The following is an 18013-nucleotide window of genomic DNA, read 5'->3' as shown; positions in this document are numbered from 1 at the left end:
CTTCCAATTTAGATCGGCTACAAACACGTGGCTCGTTACTTGGCACGATGTACCTTGCCCATTGGTGTGTCAGTTCACTTCTTTCCAAGCAGTTTAGTAGCTATATGTCGGAGAAGGGGAAATGTAGATGTCAATTTCGTTATAAAACAGCGTACCCTAGTAGGGTGCCAGATAAGACGAATTGAACGAACTAGATTTGCCTAATCTTTGCTGGTTTTGAATATTAGCCTGCTGATTCCTCCTCCTTCATCTTTTACATCCTAGAGTTGAATGACCTCTCTCTATTGAGGGATTTAAAAAATATTAATGCATTCGGAATTGTGGATAGAAAAATTAGAGTTTCTCAAGTTTCTCATTTTTCATCTCTCAAGCAGGGTGGGATGAAAAATGAGACCAGCTAAGTCACTTTGATCACTGGTATGAGAACGACGCGTGTGGTCACTTCCGTACCTCGTAGAGTTTTTAAAGTTAAGTCTCTGCTAGAAGAAAAAGGAGAAGCGGTGGTAAGGTCGCAACTCTCTTTCCACACAAAAGTAGCAAGACAACCACAAACATTCATGCACATGTGGGATTCGAACCATCAACCCCTTGATAGACAATCTACTTACACATTTTCGAGGCCGGCGGGGCCCGACGCGCTAGAGTGATCCGTGTCGCCCTCATTGTTTAGGGGACCCTTGAATTGTCCCTGCTTTTTCGGAGCCCCCAGCTAGAGCCTCGTGCTCTAGCTGGGGCCCCCGCTCATGATATCTTGTCCTGCATTCAGCTTCGGTTGTTGAATGAATTAACAAAATGGCGGTTTGTTATTTAGAAATCTTCATGTTAATACCTCTTTATATTTGTGTTTTATTATATCAATCTGAAGAAGTACACAATATTGTACGAAACTGCATTGGCTTATTGAATTCTGTTAAATTTTTACGTGGTTTTTGACAGTATTAATTTAATAATTATGAATAGTACAAGCCACGGGAATATTAAAAATATTCATGACTACAGCCAAATGTGAACATAAATTTATTGCATGCATACTAAGAAAATATATTACAGAAAAATTATGTTATAAAGATGAATTTAGCTTCGAGCAATGAAATATCGAATAAATGAGCTAAAATTTAAGAAGATCGGGTCATGGTACTTATCTGCATCTCTCTCTCTCTCTCTCTCTTTCACACACACACGTTTCGAATGATAATAAGATTTTTAATAATACTCAGCGACTAATCGAAAAAGTTAATCTTAGACCGGAAAATTCACAATAAGTTAAATATTCGAATCGAGGTTGAGGCATTTTTATAACATGAATCTTCATCTAATTTGAAGTATATTTATTTAACAGAGCAAAAAAAAAAAAAAAAAAAAACAATACAGAAAGTAACAGATAACAAAACGATCGAACATCCTATTTCCTACTCTTTTCCTCTATGACACGACAAATACACGTCAATAATATTACTGGTCACGATAACATTACCAACGCCATCATCAGCGATTAGAATGCCATCTACCAGTGGTTTGACATACTTCGAACTAAAATTTGATCTTAATCGAAGTGCTCATGAAACATCACGATGACAACCAAACATCAGTAAAAAATACATTCAAAACACAAACGATTGCAAATAGTTGACTTGTTACAATACAAGCCCATAAATTTAGCCGCTGAGAAATTCAGTTTGTTTTTAAGAACTAATACTACACTACAGTCTTAGCTAAAATTGTCATTCTATTCGTGTCGTCTATCATGGTGACGGGTATTATATTGCTAGGGCAGTATTATAATCAGAGAGCAGAGATACTATAAAGATAGTTTAATTTTTTTTTTTTTTTATCAAGTAGAAAATTTATAGAAATCTCTACTGAGATTTGCAAGTATATTAGTTTCTTTACTTGCACCTCTTTCGTATTATACTAAAAATCAGCGTGATATTATATAGTTTTGATGGGGAGGGATATACAAAAAAGGACGTGATCATAGACTGTATTAGAAAATCAAACAGAAGAAATATTTTCGTCCTCAATAAACAGGAAATAAGCAGGATTGGACGCAGGACATATATGGCGCAGAGGGTGAAGCTTGACGCTTTTCATATTCCCTGTTGTCTGTTTCGGGAGCAGTGATGGGAGAGATTTGTGAGCTATTTTAGCTCGCCCTGAGTGGGCAGAAGTGGTTATTCGTCGTTGGGTGTTAGGATGGCTTTCGGTCTTTTATGTTTCCAGTAGTCATTACCGTCATAGTTTCCGGCTTGTTGTATCAGTTGGTTTAGATGGATAGATGTCTTCATAAAGAATTTTTCTGCTAGGGAGCGTAGTAGTGGAGAGATGTAGGGGATATTTATGTCCCGGTGGATCTGGGCGTTCCTGATGAACCACGGGGAGTCCAGAATCATTCGCAGGCATTTGTTCTGTAGTCTTTGTAGCTTGAGGATGTTTGTCTTGGAGGTATGGCTCCAGGCTGGGGAGGCGTATATGACTGTGGGACGGATCACTGTCTTGTACAGTAGTATTTTATTTGTTGAGCTTAGTTTGCTGTGTCTGTTGATCAAGGGGTATAGCTGGGCGATAACTTTTGAAGCTTTGGTGCATATGCTCTTGATGTGGCTGTTGAAGCATAATCGCTTATCGAGAAGTATTCCTAGGTATTTTGCTTCAGTTTTCCAAGGCATTTTAGAGTTGAACAGGGTGATGTCTCCTTTGGGGGATGCTCGTCTTCTTGTGAAGAGCATCGTTGTTCTTTTCTGGGGGTTTAATTGTAGTCGCCAGTCTTTAAACCATTTTTCTAGATTCAGGATGGTGTCTTGTAGTTTTTTGGTGACGAGAAGTGGTTGACGAGATCTGGCTAGAATAGCCGTGTCATCAGCATAAAGGGCGATGGTGGATGTGAGAGGATTTTGAGGGATGTCTGCCATATAGATGTTGAACAGGATCGGGGCTAGCAGTGATCCTTGAGGAACTCCAGCGAGGATTTTCCGTTGGGTTGAGACTGATTCATTGATTTGACTTGCATCCTCCTGTTGGAGAGGTATGATTTGATCAGGTGTATCATGTTTAGTGGAAGGTTAGCGATGATAAGTTTGTTGAGGAGGCCTTGGTGCCAGATCTTATCGAAGGCCTTTGAGATGTCTAGGAAGACAGCTCCAGTGTGTTGATTCCAATTGAATCCTGTGGTGATGTATTCTACCAGTCTATGGATTTGATGGGTGGTGCTGTGATTTTGACGGAAGCCGAATTGTTCTTCTGGAATGATATTTAATTGGTTGACATGATCTTGGAGTCTGATGAGGATGATTTTCTCAGCTATTTTCCCTAAATTGGATAGCAGGCTGATTGGACGGTAATTTTCAGGTAGGTGTGGGTCTTTGCCTGGTTTGTGAATTGGGATGATGTCAGCTATTTTCCATGACTGGGGGAAGTGCTGCCATTTGAGGATGGAGTTTATGATGTTTGCCAGATGTGCTATGGCTTTGCGTGGTAATGCCTTGATGACTTGGTTAGTGATGCCATCTGGACCTGGGGCTTTTTTGATCTTGAGATGGTTGATGATACCGATTATTTCGGTAGGTGAGGTAGGCATTATAGGACTTGGATTGACATCGGGACGATTTACTGTGAACCTGACTTTACGATGGATCTTGTATACGTGGCTGATGTTTAGGTTATCATATGCAGGACTGCATTGTTTCTCTAGGTTTCTTGCTATGGCTTCGGCTTTGTCAGCATCTGTGTATGCAAGGTGCTGTTCTGCTTGCAGAGGGGGGGGGGAGGGATTTGCGCTTGATCCTGAGGTTGTTTAGGAATTTCCATATACAATGATCTGCTGTGGAGATAGAGGTGAGCTTGTTGTCCCATTGTTGGTTCCTGTGGTTCTGAAGAGCTTCTCGGACAGATTTGTTTAATCTGTTGAGGGCTGTTTTGTCCTGGGGAGCACGAGCGTTGTGATATCTTTTTCTTTGTCTGTTTTTTTCCCTTATTAAGTCCATGATTTCTTCCGGGAGACGATTTTGTTTGTGGGTAATCGTGGATACTGTGGCTGCTGTTATGGCTTTATTGATTTGATTGGTGAGGTTCTTTATTGCCGTGTCTATTTCTTCCTTGGCTTTTATATGGGGAACCGGACCAATGTGTTCTGGTAGCACTTTCTTGAGTTTCTCCCAGATGATGGAGGTTTGGGGGGGAGGTGACTGATCTTTGTTCCCTAAGTGAAGTAGGATTGGGTTGTGGTCTGATGATAATTCGTTCAGTGCTTGAATGCTGTGCTGATATTTGATGTTGTGTAGAATGGCGATGTCTAGGATGTCGGCTGTGCCAGTTGGGCTGTGGTGGGTTGGTTCACTGGGTCCTGTTACGACAGCGTTGTTTAATCCTGTGTAGCTGAAGAGGATACGGCCATTTTTATTTGTGGTTCTGCTGTTCCAGGAGGGATATTTGGAGTTTAAGTCCCCAGCGACGATGATGGATTCATTTGTGCCTAGTACAGCATCCAAGTCAGAAAATAGCAGGGTCTTAGCAGGGGAGTTGTAGGCGGCGTAGATTTTTAAGTCTTCCAGTTGAATTTGTGTGGACTTCGACACCGGTGAGTTCTAGGTTGGAGGTTGAGGGGGGGGTGAGTATTCCATTGTGCCTGATGCAGTTCCTGATAAATATGGCTGTACCACCACCACTGTAGTCCAGTCGGTCGTTTCTGTATAGTGTGTAGCCTCTCAGTTTTGGATTGTCTGCAGGTCTTAGATGAGTTTCATTAATTAGGATGACATCAGGGTTGTATCTGTGAGAGAATTCTTGAAGTTCCAGAGTCTTGTTTTTTAGGCCATTGGCGTTCCAAGCGGCGATCTGTAGTGAGTCTGGCATTAATCTAGTTTTATTCATTAACAAGCATTGATAATATGGTTTGAGTTTCTTTTAGAAATCTTTTTGTGGAGTTTGGTGAAGGGTTTGACTTACTGAAGTCTTGAAGCATGTTTGCCAATGAGGCTGTGATGACTGTTGTCATGTTTGGAAGAATTTGGTCCTGCTGGATATATTTGGATGAGCGGGCTACTTCGGCATATGTCCTACTTCGACGGTGGCTTTCCAGACTGTTGGTATTTTCCACTTGTGAGAGCTGGTATTTTGTTGTCTTTTGTTGCGTGTCAGGCAACTGGGGAGCAGTCAACCCAGGTGCAGGATTGTTGACTTACAGCGATTAAAAATACTTTACCAACTAAAGGCATTCACAAATATCCATGGCCACGGTTGGATTCGAATAAAGGCGACATTGATTCTGCCTGCTTTCCCCAGGAAAGTGCTTCGTAACTGAGCCAAAATTTTGCAAGCGCATGACTAGGATGATTGAGATGTCAAATATTTAGGTAATAAAAACAGTAATAATAACAATCGCGTAGAGATTTTTGACATGATTTAATGATTAAAAAAATTATTGATTTGCAGTCCGTCAGTATTTTTAGGACTAAAAATTCTACAAGAATGAAATGTGGTTTGCTTGTCGTATTTTATTTTGATTTCTTTTTATACAGTTTCTGTAGAGTTATATAAATATAATTATATAATCATATAAATATATTTCTATATAATTATATAAATATATGAATTAAAAATATCTGATATGGACAAAAGGCTAACTAGAGTTAGAAATCAGTTGAAATCATGTAAAATACTTGCTGTAGTACTTGACAGATTGTTTGTAGATGTCAACAGAGACTTGTTATTTAATCTTGGACTACGCATAGTTCATGATGATTTTAATCCTTTCTAGGACGCGAAGAACTTTTACAAGGATCTTCTCACTGAAACTTGTTTATTTATTTATTATTATTATTTTTTTTTAATCTAGTTCAAAATAGACGAATTGGCCAGAATAACACTCGAAATTAACAGACATAACAAAGTGACCTCATGACTTTAGTTGCTTCGACCGCCATACAAAATAAATAAATAGATAATAATAAACTATCGAAATTGGCTTTTTTTTCCCAACATATACAGTAATCAACAGCTGTCTCCGAAAATAGATTACCTTATTTAACTCGGCACTAATTTAACCAACTTCAGCTCTCAATTAAAATCAATACCGAGCATTTAAAAAATGCTTTTCAAAAATAATTAAACTGAAATAATAATAAATAAACAAATTAATTAATTAATATTTCACAATATTGCAAAAGAGTTCTTCATATAATTTGTTTCTTAGTTTGCACAGATATTTAATTAAAAAAATCTGTAGATCCTACCTGAACCATTCCAAGAAATATTCGAGCTATAATCATTACTACCACGCCATAATCGGCCAGAGATGGAGTTGCGAAAATAATCACAGACGAAAGAAATATTCCCCCACCGAAGATCCACTTAGATCCAATTAGATTTACCAGCATTCCTACGAGAAGCATGGAAAACGTATAACCGTAAAAATAGGATCCTAGAATTAGGCCTTGCGTTGATGGGCTCCAAGCATATAGTCCCTGGTAATAAAATAATACAAATGAAAATAATATGACCACAAAGCAAAATAATCGTACGAGGGGTTTCAGAAAAGTAAGGTAACATTTTTTTTTGAGGATATTTAATAATCGGAAGTTGAAATTATTCACCAAGAAATAAGTGAACATGCACCACTACTACTCCACAAAGTCTCCAAATTTATTGATGCATTTATCCAGACGATAGATCAGTTTATCAATACCAGTACCGAAGAAGTCTGTGCCCACACTCAGTAATCATTTTTCGAAAACCAAGGACATCGTGAACAATTTCGTAAACAGTGGACTTGCTCAAGTTCACCACTTGTGCAATTTCACGCAGTTTCACTCGCCGTTCTTCAAGAACGACACCCTTAATGCACGAAATGTTGTCTTCTATTTTGCTCGATTAAGGCCTGCACGCCCGCTGTCGATCTTCAATGTCACCGCGGCTCGCTTTCAATTCGTTACACAAAAAGCACACCTGCTTCTTTAATATCACCTTTTCGGATACACAGCAAGCAGTTCACGATGAATGTCACTTCGTGAAGCCTCTTTTGTTTGCAAGAAACGAATAACTTCATGGACACCTGTTTCGGACCCCACTCGTACAATAGCAACTGGAATTAGTTGTGAGACGACAGTAGCGCCACAATGCAATGGCGGTCTCTTTTGAACATTATTAACGTGTCATTAACATTATTAACAAATGTGAAGAAATAGAGTTCCAGACGAGAATGCACAATTATAAAAGGACTTAAAGCACAAGTTTAAGCCTAAATTGAAGATCATCAAAGACAGGAATGGATCATTACTAACAGAAGAGTTGGAAATCAAAAACTGATGGAAAGAATACTGTGAGGAACTGTACAGAAGAGTGGATAAAGAAAATGTGGAGCCCTCCCAGCAGGAAAATTTTGATTTGGAAACTCCTCCACTTAGGCATGAAGTTGAAAAAGCAGTTACAGTTCGCCCACCGTTTGTAGGTCTCTGCTTGGCGTCTTGCCAAGAATAGTCGATTCATGCTGAAGGGGGAGAAAGAAATGAAGGACGTACGAATTGGTCGCCAACACGCGAAATCACGTGCTTTATGCGTACATTTTTCCAACTGTTATACAAGCAACATAGCTAACACTTTAAAAACTACAATAATAATAAAAGAGAAGTTAACTTTCCGACCTGTAATAATAAACTCATCCCACAATGCGGACTGATCACCCTATTATCGGAATGGATTCTCCTTTTTCTGACATGCGCAGAAGTGTCGAAGGATCTCTAATCGGTGGCCGAACTTTAAACAGCTTAACAGCAATAAGGTCCCAGGCAGATGAAATCCCAGCAGAGTCAATTAAGGCCACAGGGAACGGAGGGATAAGGTGTTTCATAGATTGATTACAAGGATATAGGAGATAGGATCATGGCCTAGAGACTGGAAGAAGTCAGTTTTTCATACCACCACATAAGAAAGGTGATCTGAAGGCGTGCAAGAATTAAAGAACTATTAGTTTGATATCTCATGCAGGCAAAATTTTATTGAAGATCTTGCTAAATAAGATTGAGGCCGAGATGCCCGAGGAACAAGCAGGTTTTAGGAAAGTTAAGGGCACCAGAGATCAGATCCTTTGCCTTAGACAGATCATAGAAAAATTTAAAGAATTCAGACTCCCTCTGGTAATGTGTTTCTTAGACTACTCTGAAGCTTTTGACTGTGTTGAGCATGTGAAACTGTGGGAAGTAATGAAAAGAATGGGTTTTCCTCAACATACTGTCAGGTTGATAGCCAACTTGTACAGGGAGCAAGAAGCCACGGTAAGAACAGGTGTTGGATTGACTGACTGGCTTCAAGTTGGAAAAGGAGTTAGGCAAGGATGTTTACTTTCTCCTCAGTTGTTTAGTATATATGCAGAGGACATCATGCGTGAAGCATTGGATGAGTTCAAAACAGAAATTAGGACAGGAGATAGACTGATCAGTAATCTGAGGTATGTTGATGATACAGTACTCCTTTGTAATGACATGGAAGAACTAAGACCAATTCTTGACAAAGTTAACAAAATCAGTAATAACAGAGGATTTCAACTCAATTCTAGCAAGATAAAGATTATGGTTCTCAAAGGAAGTACAAATAGAGAAGCTCTTGAGAAACAAGTGTACCTTAACGGAGAAAGAATTGAGGAAGTCAACAAGTTTGAGTACCTGGGATCCAATATTAATGTGAAGAATTGCTGTTCAGAAGACGTCAAAAAAAAAACGTTAGGAATGGCTAAAACAACAGTTAGAGACCTTAATTAAAATCTGGAAGGATGTATTTATCTCCATGGGAACAAACTTGAAGATTTGCAGTTGTTTTTGCAAACAGCGACTTATGGATGTGAGACTTGACCTAAAGAAGTCAGATAAGAAACGGATATCTGCTTTTGAGATGTGGTGTTACAGAAAGCTGTTGAGGATATCATATACTGAAAGGCGTACAAATGAATGGGTGTTAGAAAAGATCAGTAGAACGTTAAGGCTCCTTAAGGATATTGACAAAAGAAAGTTAAAATATTTTGGACACATAGAAAGGATGGAAAGGGGACTTCTCAAAAACAGTAATAGAAGATAAAGTTCCTGGAAAAAGAGGCGGGGGTAGGCCATCAATGAGATGGGTGGATGGCGTGTGTGGAGCGACTGATCTTCAGAGAGTTGAGGCCGTCCGAAAAGCAAACAACAGGACTACATGGCGAGGCCTGGTGTGGCACATCACCGAGCATCGGAGTGACCATACGGCATCTGTAGATGTCCAGTGAACATAGTAGTAATAGTAGTATTAACGTGTCTATATCTGTTCACCGTGTTTTATCTCATTCCCTTTCACTATTATTACGGAAAAAAATGCGTTTACTTTTAAGAAATCCTTCGTATTCAGTTATTTAATAATAATGAAAATATATAAATTAATAAACAAATAAAATATATTTTGTTAATTACATTTCTTCATGGATATAAATAAATTAATTTAGAATTCCTCCCTCCCGTATTTATATTTTCCTGTCGTTTATCATATATTTTAAAAAGTTAATTCGACTTAACAAATCTGCATTAAATGAAACTTGGTAATTGATTATAACGAATACTTACTTCGTTCCTGACACTGCTATTTGTGCTGGGAATGTAACTAGGACATTCGTTTTTATTGGAATAATTATGTGATGTTACTAGGAAACTGTGATTTACCATTACCACAATAGTCACATGAAGAATCACACGGTGGGCGAACACCAAACCCATTCCCCAAAAGGCCAGGAAAGTGAGAACATACCTCGCAGGGAGACAGTCGTTTACTTAAAAAAAGAAAAACAAAAGGAAAAAAAAAGTAATTGAAACTGAAAATAATATACCAAATATTTACTGACTTCTGATAACATCTCACTTTCTATGAATAATAACATTTTAAATGATTCAAAAATAAATTGTAATGTTATAATAATAGGAAATGCAAATAATGCTGTGGGTTTGGATGGGTATCAGCTCATGTATTACGTGAATTGCAACGCAATTGTCAATGCCTCTTACTTGGCTATTTAACTTACGCATGAGCTCTAGTAAGGTGCTTAAATAGTGGAAGAAAGGTAAAATAGTTTCTTTGCATAAAGGAGGCTCTAAGACTGCGGTAGAAAATTACAGACTAATCCACCATCTCGGGAGAATGGTGGTAAAAGTATTGGAAAAGTTGGTTAAAGACAAAATTCAGGAATTGGTGAATAAGACTATGAAACTGAAAGGGGGCAAACTTGGTTTGTTAAAAATTGCTTTAGTAATTTATTAACTTTTTACAATAGTGACAGCTGAGTTGGACAAGGGGAATGGCTACACAGTGATACTACTGGATTTTGCCAAGGCATCTGTTAGAATGCCCATGGAATACTCTTACACAAATTAGAAGAAATGAGGATGGATATTAAACTGGTGATGTGGATAACAGAATGATTGATGGAAATACCAAACAATAGTATATAGAGGAGTAGAATTTAGGAGAGGGTAGGTGACTAAGGTGTGCTGCAGTGCTCTGTGATTGGACTACTACTGTTTAATTGTGCATAAATGATATAGGAAATGACGTGAAGCGAGATATTTAGTTGTTTGCTGATGATGAAAAGTTGGGTGGCGCAATAATTAAGCAAGCTGATGTACAGAACTTGCAGGATGATTTAAATAAGCTGGCAATATGGGTAAAAGATAATGGATATCAGTTCAATGTGGAAAAGTCAAAGTTATGCATTTTGAGATTACAAGATTACAACACGTGTACCACATTGATGGCACTGTATTCCAAGAGATTGATTACTCTATTCACTTGGGGATATTAGTGGACAGAGAGTTGAAGTTCAGAGGGCATATTACTAAGGTGTCCAATATAACTCATAGGATTACTTGGTTATTGAAGAACAATATTGCTAACATGTAGAGATAAAGAAGTTATTATTCCTCTTTATAAGGCGTTGATACATCCACATCTGGATTACTGTGCTCAGGTCTGGTCGCCTGGATTCCTTTGAGATGAGAAAGTGGTAGAAAAGATTCAGAGGTGACTGACCAAGTGGGTGAGTGGGATGAGGAGTGGGGTATCAACAGTGCTCCCCTATGTTGATAGATTGAGTGTTTGTGCGTTATAGAAGTTGGTGGATAGGCAGATATTGATGCAATGGAAATATTTCAGCTGCGGGATAGTGGTGGAATAACAAGAGGTCATCCCTGGAAATTAAGTGAGAGTGATTAACAAGGGTGTGAGGACTAGATTTTTCTCTTTGAGAGTGTTGAATGAATGAAATGCTTTTTTTTTTTGTGAGTTGTGACTGCTTCGTCTATCAATGAGTTCAAGAAGAGGTATTGTATATATTGTGTGGATAGTTTGAGTCTCCCGTGAGGAGTCTATTGATTTCATAGAGATGTCTGTATAATAATAATAATAATAATAATAATAATAATAATAATAATAATAATAATAATATATTTGGACAGTATACAGATTTTTTTTTGTTTTGGAGTTGGAGCAATTTACAGTTACGGAAACCATTTACAATTAACTCAACACTTCAAAGATGGGTACAAAATGATAAACGAATATTTTACTTCATTCTTCTTTAGCAAGAACTGTTCCGACATAAACTTTCAGGTCAGGCGGATCAAACCTCTTTATTTCTTCCTGTTCTCCCAAATCCTTCCTTTCTGAATACCTTGTCAGTACAGGTTTCTTTTCTTATCTGATCTCTCTATCATTTCGTGGTCTTCCTCTTGGTGTCCTGCATTCAAGTTTTATTTCATACATTCTTTCTGGTATTCTCTAAGTGCATTTCAAACTACTTCAAACAAGAGTTCATATGCATTTCTTCAACACTTTTTTTAGCCCTAAACTATTTCTAAGTCCATATTTCTTATTCTATCTTTCCTTGTTTTTGTCAATATTGTCCTTTAAAATTTTCATTTCCATTGCTTGTATTCCATTCATGTCTTTTAGTTAGTTCCCATGTCTCTGCCGGATAAGTCAAAATGAGCAGAAAGTAAGGTTTGTTAATTAAAAATTTGCGCTTAAGAGGGACCTCACTGTACCAAAGTACACTTACACTCTAAAAGAAGTCTGGTCCAGTGGAATCCTTCTCATTATCTCCAGGGCTAAATTTCCATCACTAGAAAAATGTACTTCCAAAATATTTCAAGTTTTCATTGCTCTTCAAATTTTGTCCATTATGTCTAACACCATCATCATCATCATCATCATCATCATCAAATTCCTGCCATGTACCCTCAAGGGGGGTACAGAATATGACAGTACTACATGAAAAATTTACATCATTACTAACTTCCTATCTACAATTTTCCTCCAAATCAGTCTGTTGCTTGTCAAGACTCCAACATTATCAGACCTTATATTTCTATCGTCTAAGGCACTTTGTACCGTATCAATCCACCTATATCTTGGTCTTCCTCTGGGTCGTTTTCCTGCCAACCTGGCAGAGAACACTTGTTTTGCTAATCTTTCCTCTCCCATTCTATTTAAGTGACCATACCACCTGAGATTAGCTCTGCTAACGCATTCCTGGATGCTGACAATGTCAAGTTCTTTCCTAATATCCTCATTTTTAATATGATATTGCCATTGATGCCATCTGTTCACACCTCTAATCTTTCTCATGACTCTCATATCTGCGGTCTCTAGTCTTTGGTCAAGTGTTTTACTTCGGACCCAGCTCTCAGATCCATAAGTTAAAACTGGTTTGAACACTGTCTTGTATACAGCTAATTTAGTGTCCGACTAATTTCACTCTTATTCCATATGAATTTATTCAATTGACTTCCCACCATACCAGCTTTGCTGATTCTGTTGTCTATTTCTATATTTAATTTACCATCTTCAGTAAAAATCGTACCTAAGTAGCTGAAATGGTTTACTTGTTCCACAGGTTCTCCATTCACAACAGAGTTGACATTTTCAATGATTCTGCCTATTTTCATTGTCTTTGTCTTTTTATTGCTGACCTTCATACCATATCTATTACAACAGTTATTCAATTTAGTCAGAGAATCTTGCAGACTTGTAGCGGATTTATTTAGAAGTATAACATCATCCGCATAAAGCAAAGAGCTGACATTAACATCTCCAATTTTGATATCAGGTTTAATACCACATTCCTTCATAATGTGATCCATATAGATAATGAATAACAGAGGGGATAATGTACATCCTTGTTTCACACCAGATTTAACATTAAACCATCTTCCTGTACTTCCTTCAATTCTAACTGCTGACTCACAACTCAAATAAAGACTAAGTATTGCTTGATATAATGTCCCATAGACACCATATAACTGCAGCGTATTGAATAGCTTCTCTCTTGGCACCTTGTCATATGCCTTTTCCAAATCGACAAAACTTAAATACAGATCTTTGTTATATTCCCATGCTTTCTCGACTATTTGTCGTAAAGTGAAGATCTGTTCCTGACAGCCTCTATTTGGCCTGAATCCAGCTTGTTCTTCACCAAGCTTTTCTTCCACAATTCTTCTCAACCGTTTCTCAAGTATTCTTGCATAGATCTTGCCAGGAACACTCAGAAGGGAAATACCTCTGTAATTCTCACATTCAGTTTTATTTCCCTTTTTATATATGGGTACTATGAGAGCTCTACTCCAATCATTGGGAATTCGTCCCTCTGTCCAGGCTTTCTGAACTATGCAGTGCAGCCGCTGTAAGACATTTATACCACCATATTTCAGCATTTCTGGTCGAATATCATCTACTCCTGCTGCCTTTCCACATTTCAAGCCTTTGATGGCTTTTTCTACTTCAAGTATGGATATGTATTCCTGACTGCATGGCTGGTCAGTGTTTTTTATCACTGTGCTGTCATCACTGCTTGTTTCATTTAGCAGTTTTTCAAAGTAATTACTCCATACTTCAAGGATTTCTTTTTCTCCTGTTTTCATGTCACCTTTATCATCTCTAACTCCTTTTACAGCACTCTTTCCTCCATTCCTAAGCTTCTTCAACAACCTCCAGAATATTTTGCCACCTTCTTGATATTTATTTTCTATATTCTTGCCAAAGTCCTCCCATGACTTTTGTTTAGCTAGTTTTACACACTGTTTAGCTTTCTTACATTTGTCTCTGTATTCTGTAAGAGTAAAAGCTGACTTATTTGACAGGAACTTTTGATATGCTTTCTTCTTTTCCTTTACTGCCTCTTTAACTTCCTGTGTCCACCAGGGAGTTCTGATTTTTTTATCCTTGCACACAACCTCACCACATGCCTCTCTGGCAGAATCAATCAATGTTTTCTTTAGAGTTTGCCACTGAATCTCCAAGGTTTGATTCCTGTTCTCAAACTCTTTCATTTTCTTTTCAATAATCTTTCTGTATTTTAGTCTACAGTTCACATCTGAGAGCTGCTCAACTTTTATTCGCTTTAAAACTTTCTTACATGTTATTCTTTTCAATATGAAATTCAATTTTATCCTACTCAATACTAAATAGTGATCACTTCCAATTTCAAATCCTCTGTACACTCTGGTGTCCTGCACCAGGGAGAAAACATCACTATCAACAATAACATAGTCAATGAGACTTTTCTTATTCCTAGCCTCTTCTCTCCATGTGAATTTGTGCACATTTTTATGTTGAAACATGGTGTTAGTAATAACCAGTCCATGTCCTGAACAGAAATCCAACAGATATTTGCCATAATTATTAGCTTTGCTCTTTTCTCCAAATTTTCCCAGAATATTTTTGTCTAACACCATTACGTTTTAAATTTTCACTACGATATAAAACCACGCTCTCACTCTTCCTATTATTAATACGTAACCCACAGGTGTATGTGTGTGTGTGTGTGTATGTGTGTGTCCAGTTTCTTCTGTAGTTCTTCTTCCGAATGTGTCGAAATCACCACAACATCTGCAAACACACCTATATCATTTTTTTGGTCATTAATCGTATCTAGACCTATTCAGCACCACGATGAACAGCAATGGAGATAAAACACTTTCTAGTCGCAGTCCATTTTTAAACTTAAACTACTCCGAATTACGAAATTTAGTCTTCACACAGCTCTTAACACATATTCTTTATGAAGACCATTTCTGCTTTTCTATGCCTATCTTTTTCAAACTTTCCCATTCGATGTTATTGTTAACACGAATAGAATAATAATAATTATTATTATTATTATAATTCCGGGCAACTCCAAGGAGTCGACAGACTTATCGAGGGAGTCTGAATCATGTCAAGAACAACTATTCGACATTCACACAGTATCTATCATACCTTGTCTTGAACTCATTCACGGTCGTAGCACCCACAACAGACTCTGAAAGCTTATTCCACTCATTCACCACTCTCCAAGTAAAAAACCTAGCTCTAACACCCTTGTCAACCACACTCTTGCCCATCTTCCATGCATGGCCCCTAGTCCTCACACCACCAGTCATCATATTTTCAAAAATATCTTCTGGATCAATCTTATAGAAACCCTTCAGTAATTTGAATGTCTCAATCATATCACCCCTCCTCCGCCTATCGACCAATTTCTGCAACCCACAAATCCTCAACCTGTTCTCATAAGGTTCATTCCACAGACCTGCTTATCATCTTGGTCACTCGTCTCTGGATCCTCTCCACTTCCTCCCCATCACGAAGAAACCCTGGTGCCCATAATTGGGCACAGTAGTCCAGATAGGGTCTTATCAAGGCTCGATACAGAGGAACAACAACTTGTTTGTCTCTGCATGTTAAAGTATTTTTCAGAAGCCAAGTGATTTGATGAGCTGATTTAGTCACTTTTGCAATGTGCCCCCTAAACTTCAATTCCCTATCCACCAACACTTCCAAATCCCTGGCCTCATCAATCTCCTGGAGTACGGTTACACCAATGTGATATACTGCTGCTATTCTTTTCACCCCAAAGTGCATAACCTTACACTTTGCCACATTAAATTGACATCTATTTTTCTTAGCCCAGTTCTCCAAACTATCGAAATCATTCTGTAAAATTTTGACGTCATGTGCACTCACAATTGCTCTACCCAACTTTGCATCATCAGTAAACAAGTGAACACTTCCTCTCAGATGCTTTCCTATATCATTGAAGAACAAATTGAAAAGCAGTGGTCCAAGAACAGAGCTCTGCGGCACACCACTAGTCACCAGCCGTCTTTTAGACTCCACTCCTGAATAAACCACTCTCTGGGATCTCTCTTTCAACCACCCTCCTATCCATCTCACCAACCCTATATCTATCCCCATCTGCTCCAGTTTACTGATAAGGGTTCCATGTGGTATCCTGTCAAATGCCTTGGCAAGGTCCAGTAGTATCACTGTAAACCCATTACCCATATCCAGTTCAGCCGTCACTGTGTTATAAAACGTGAGCAAGTTACTGAGGCATGCTCTACCCTTCACAAAACCATGTTGTCCTCCATACAATATCCCATTTTCATCTATCCAATCCTGTATTCTCTTCTTGCTAATTTCTCTAAGACCTTGACAATGATTCCTGATATGCTAATCGGTCGGTAATTTACAACAACAGTCTTGGAACCACCTTTATGCAGTGGAACTATTTTCCCCTCTTTCCACCCCCTCGGGACTAACCCAGACCCGAGACTCAAATTAAACAAAATGGTCAAGGGTACTGACAATTCTTTAGCTGCTTCTCGTACGACACGAGCTGGTATACTATCCAATCCCACAGATGTATTGACATTGAGTTTATGCAATAGACTACTCACCTCCACTTCATTCACCACAATTCCCTTATAATCTACTGGTTCATTCGTTTCTGCAATGTCACCACCTGGATGATATATTCTTGCAAAGTGCTCACTCAGTAACTCAACTATCTCAACTGATTCAGTTACCTCCCTACCATCGGCATTCTTTAAAATCATTCTGCCATACACATTTTTCCTTTTACTTGCTACATATCTAAAAAACTGTTTAGGATTGTCTTTAGCCTGCACATGGCCAATGTTCTTTCGTAATCCTTTTTTGCTTTTCTTCCCACACTCGTTGCCTTTTTGGCCTTCGCTTTATACCGTTCATGTGCCTGCCGGTCACCTTTCTCCTTAAATTCCCTCCATAGTTGTTTCTTTTTTTGCAACTCAAGCTTAATGGTGTTATTCATCCATTTAACCCCTACTTGATTTATTATTCGGTCTCTAGGTATACAGTCAGCCATTGCTTCATGCAAACACTTCGTAACCGCCTCCCATGCACTATCAACTTCTAGTCCTTGCAGTTGTACATGCCATGGCACTGAACCAATCAAACTCCTATGCTAGTCATACTTTCCAGCCCGATAATTTCACATATACCCTGTCTTAATTGAAAATTCCATTCCTTTAGCCATAATATTTTACTTGACTCACGAAAATACAATCAGGCAGTCTTCCAGTCTAATCGTTTGCAGACGATAAAGATAATTCTTAATGCTTGTTAGTTAGCATTAAAATTAAAACTTACTGCGCGTTACGTAAATTTTTAATTTTCGATAACATACATGCCGCAGTGAGCCACAATTACTTCAGGGGAGTGTGTATTGAAAAATTAGGATGATATTTATTCAACTAACCAAACACTAAGTCCTCATGGGCAAGGTAAATAGACGTATTCGTCTCCACGAGGTATTTGTTTGCAAAAAAAAATCTTAAAGAAAAGTAATATATTAGTAATTATTCAAGTTCTACTTAAAATTGTACTTACCCATCTTGTCACGTTTAAGTTTTGGAGGAGAGCTGTTTTCATTACTTTTTATATCGGCTTTACTTTTCATATTTGCGTGATGTACTCTACAATCAAGAAAGACGATACAACACTTTTCACATCCTTCTTTCTCACGTCATGTGATTCAAAAGTTCTAGAACCATCAAATCCTCTTCGCAGTCTGACTGAGATAACATTTAAGCTAATTCACGATACGGTCGATTATATGAAATAAACGCAAAGCGGTCTTGTTGTATATCACCCGCATTATAAATCTGTGCTAGAGATAAAAGAAAATAATACGGTCATACAGGCATTTGCT

At 38.1% G+C, this 18013-nt stretch overlaps 1 protein-coding gene across 1 annotated transcript in view; it reads right to left on the bottom strand.

The window, feature by feature from the left end:
• LOC150106806 (sialin-like) overlaps positions 1-17805 on the bottom strand; it is a 46968-nt gene extending 29163 nt beyond the window's left edge. Inside the window, exons 1-3 of the mRNA XM_090392719.1 lie at positions 17692-17805; positions 9576-9778; positions 6228-6458 (exon numbers count right to left, since the gene is read on the bottom strand). Of these exons, the coding sequence (XP_090248845.1) occupies positions 6228-6458; positions 9576-9778; positions 17692-17761 (504 nt within the window). The 5' untranslated portion in view covers positions 17762-17805. The remainder of the gene's footprint in view (positions 1-6227; positions 6459-9575; positions 9779-17691) is intronic.
• Positions 17806-18013: the final 208 nt, after the last annotated feature.

Source organism: Typopeltis vanoorti, chromosome 5 (assembly GCF_054136105.1).
Source record: "Typopeltis vanoorti isolate ZY-2024b chromosome 5, IOZ_Tvanoo_1.0, whole genome shotgun sequence".
NCBI lineage: Eukaryota > Metazoa > Arthropoda > Arachnida > Uropygi > Thelyphonidae > Typopeltis > Typopeltis vanoorti.
This window is presented reverse-complemented; position numbering and strand designations above follow the sequence as displayed.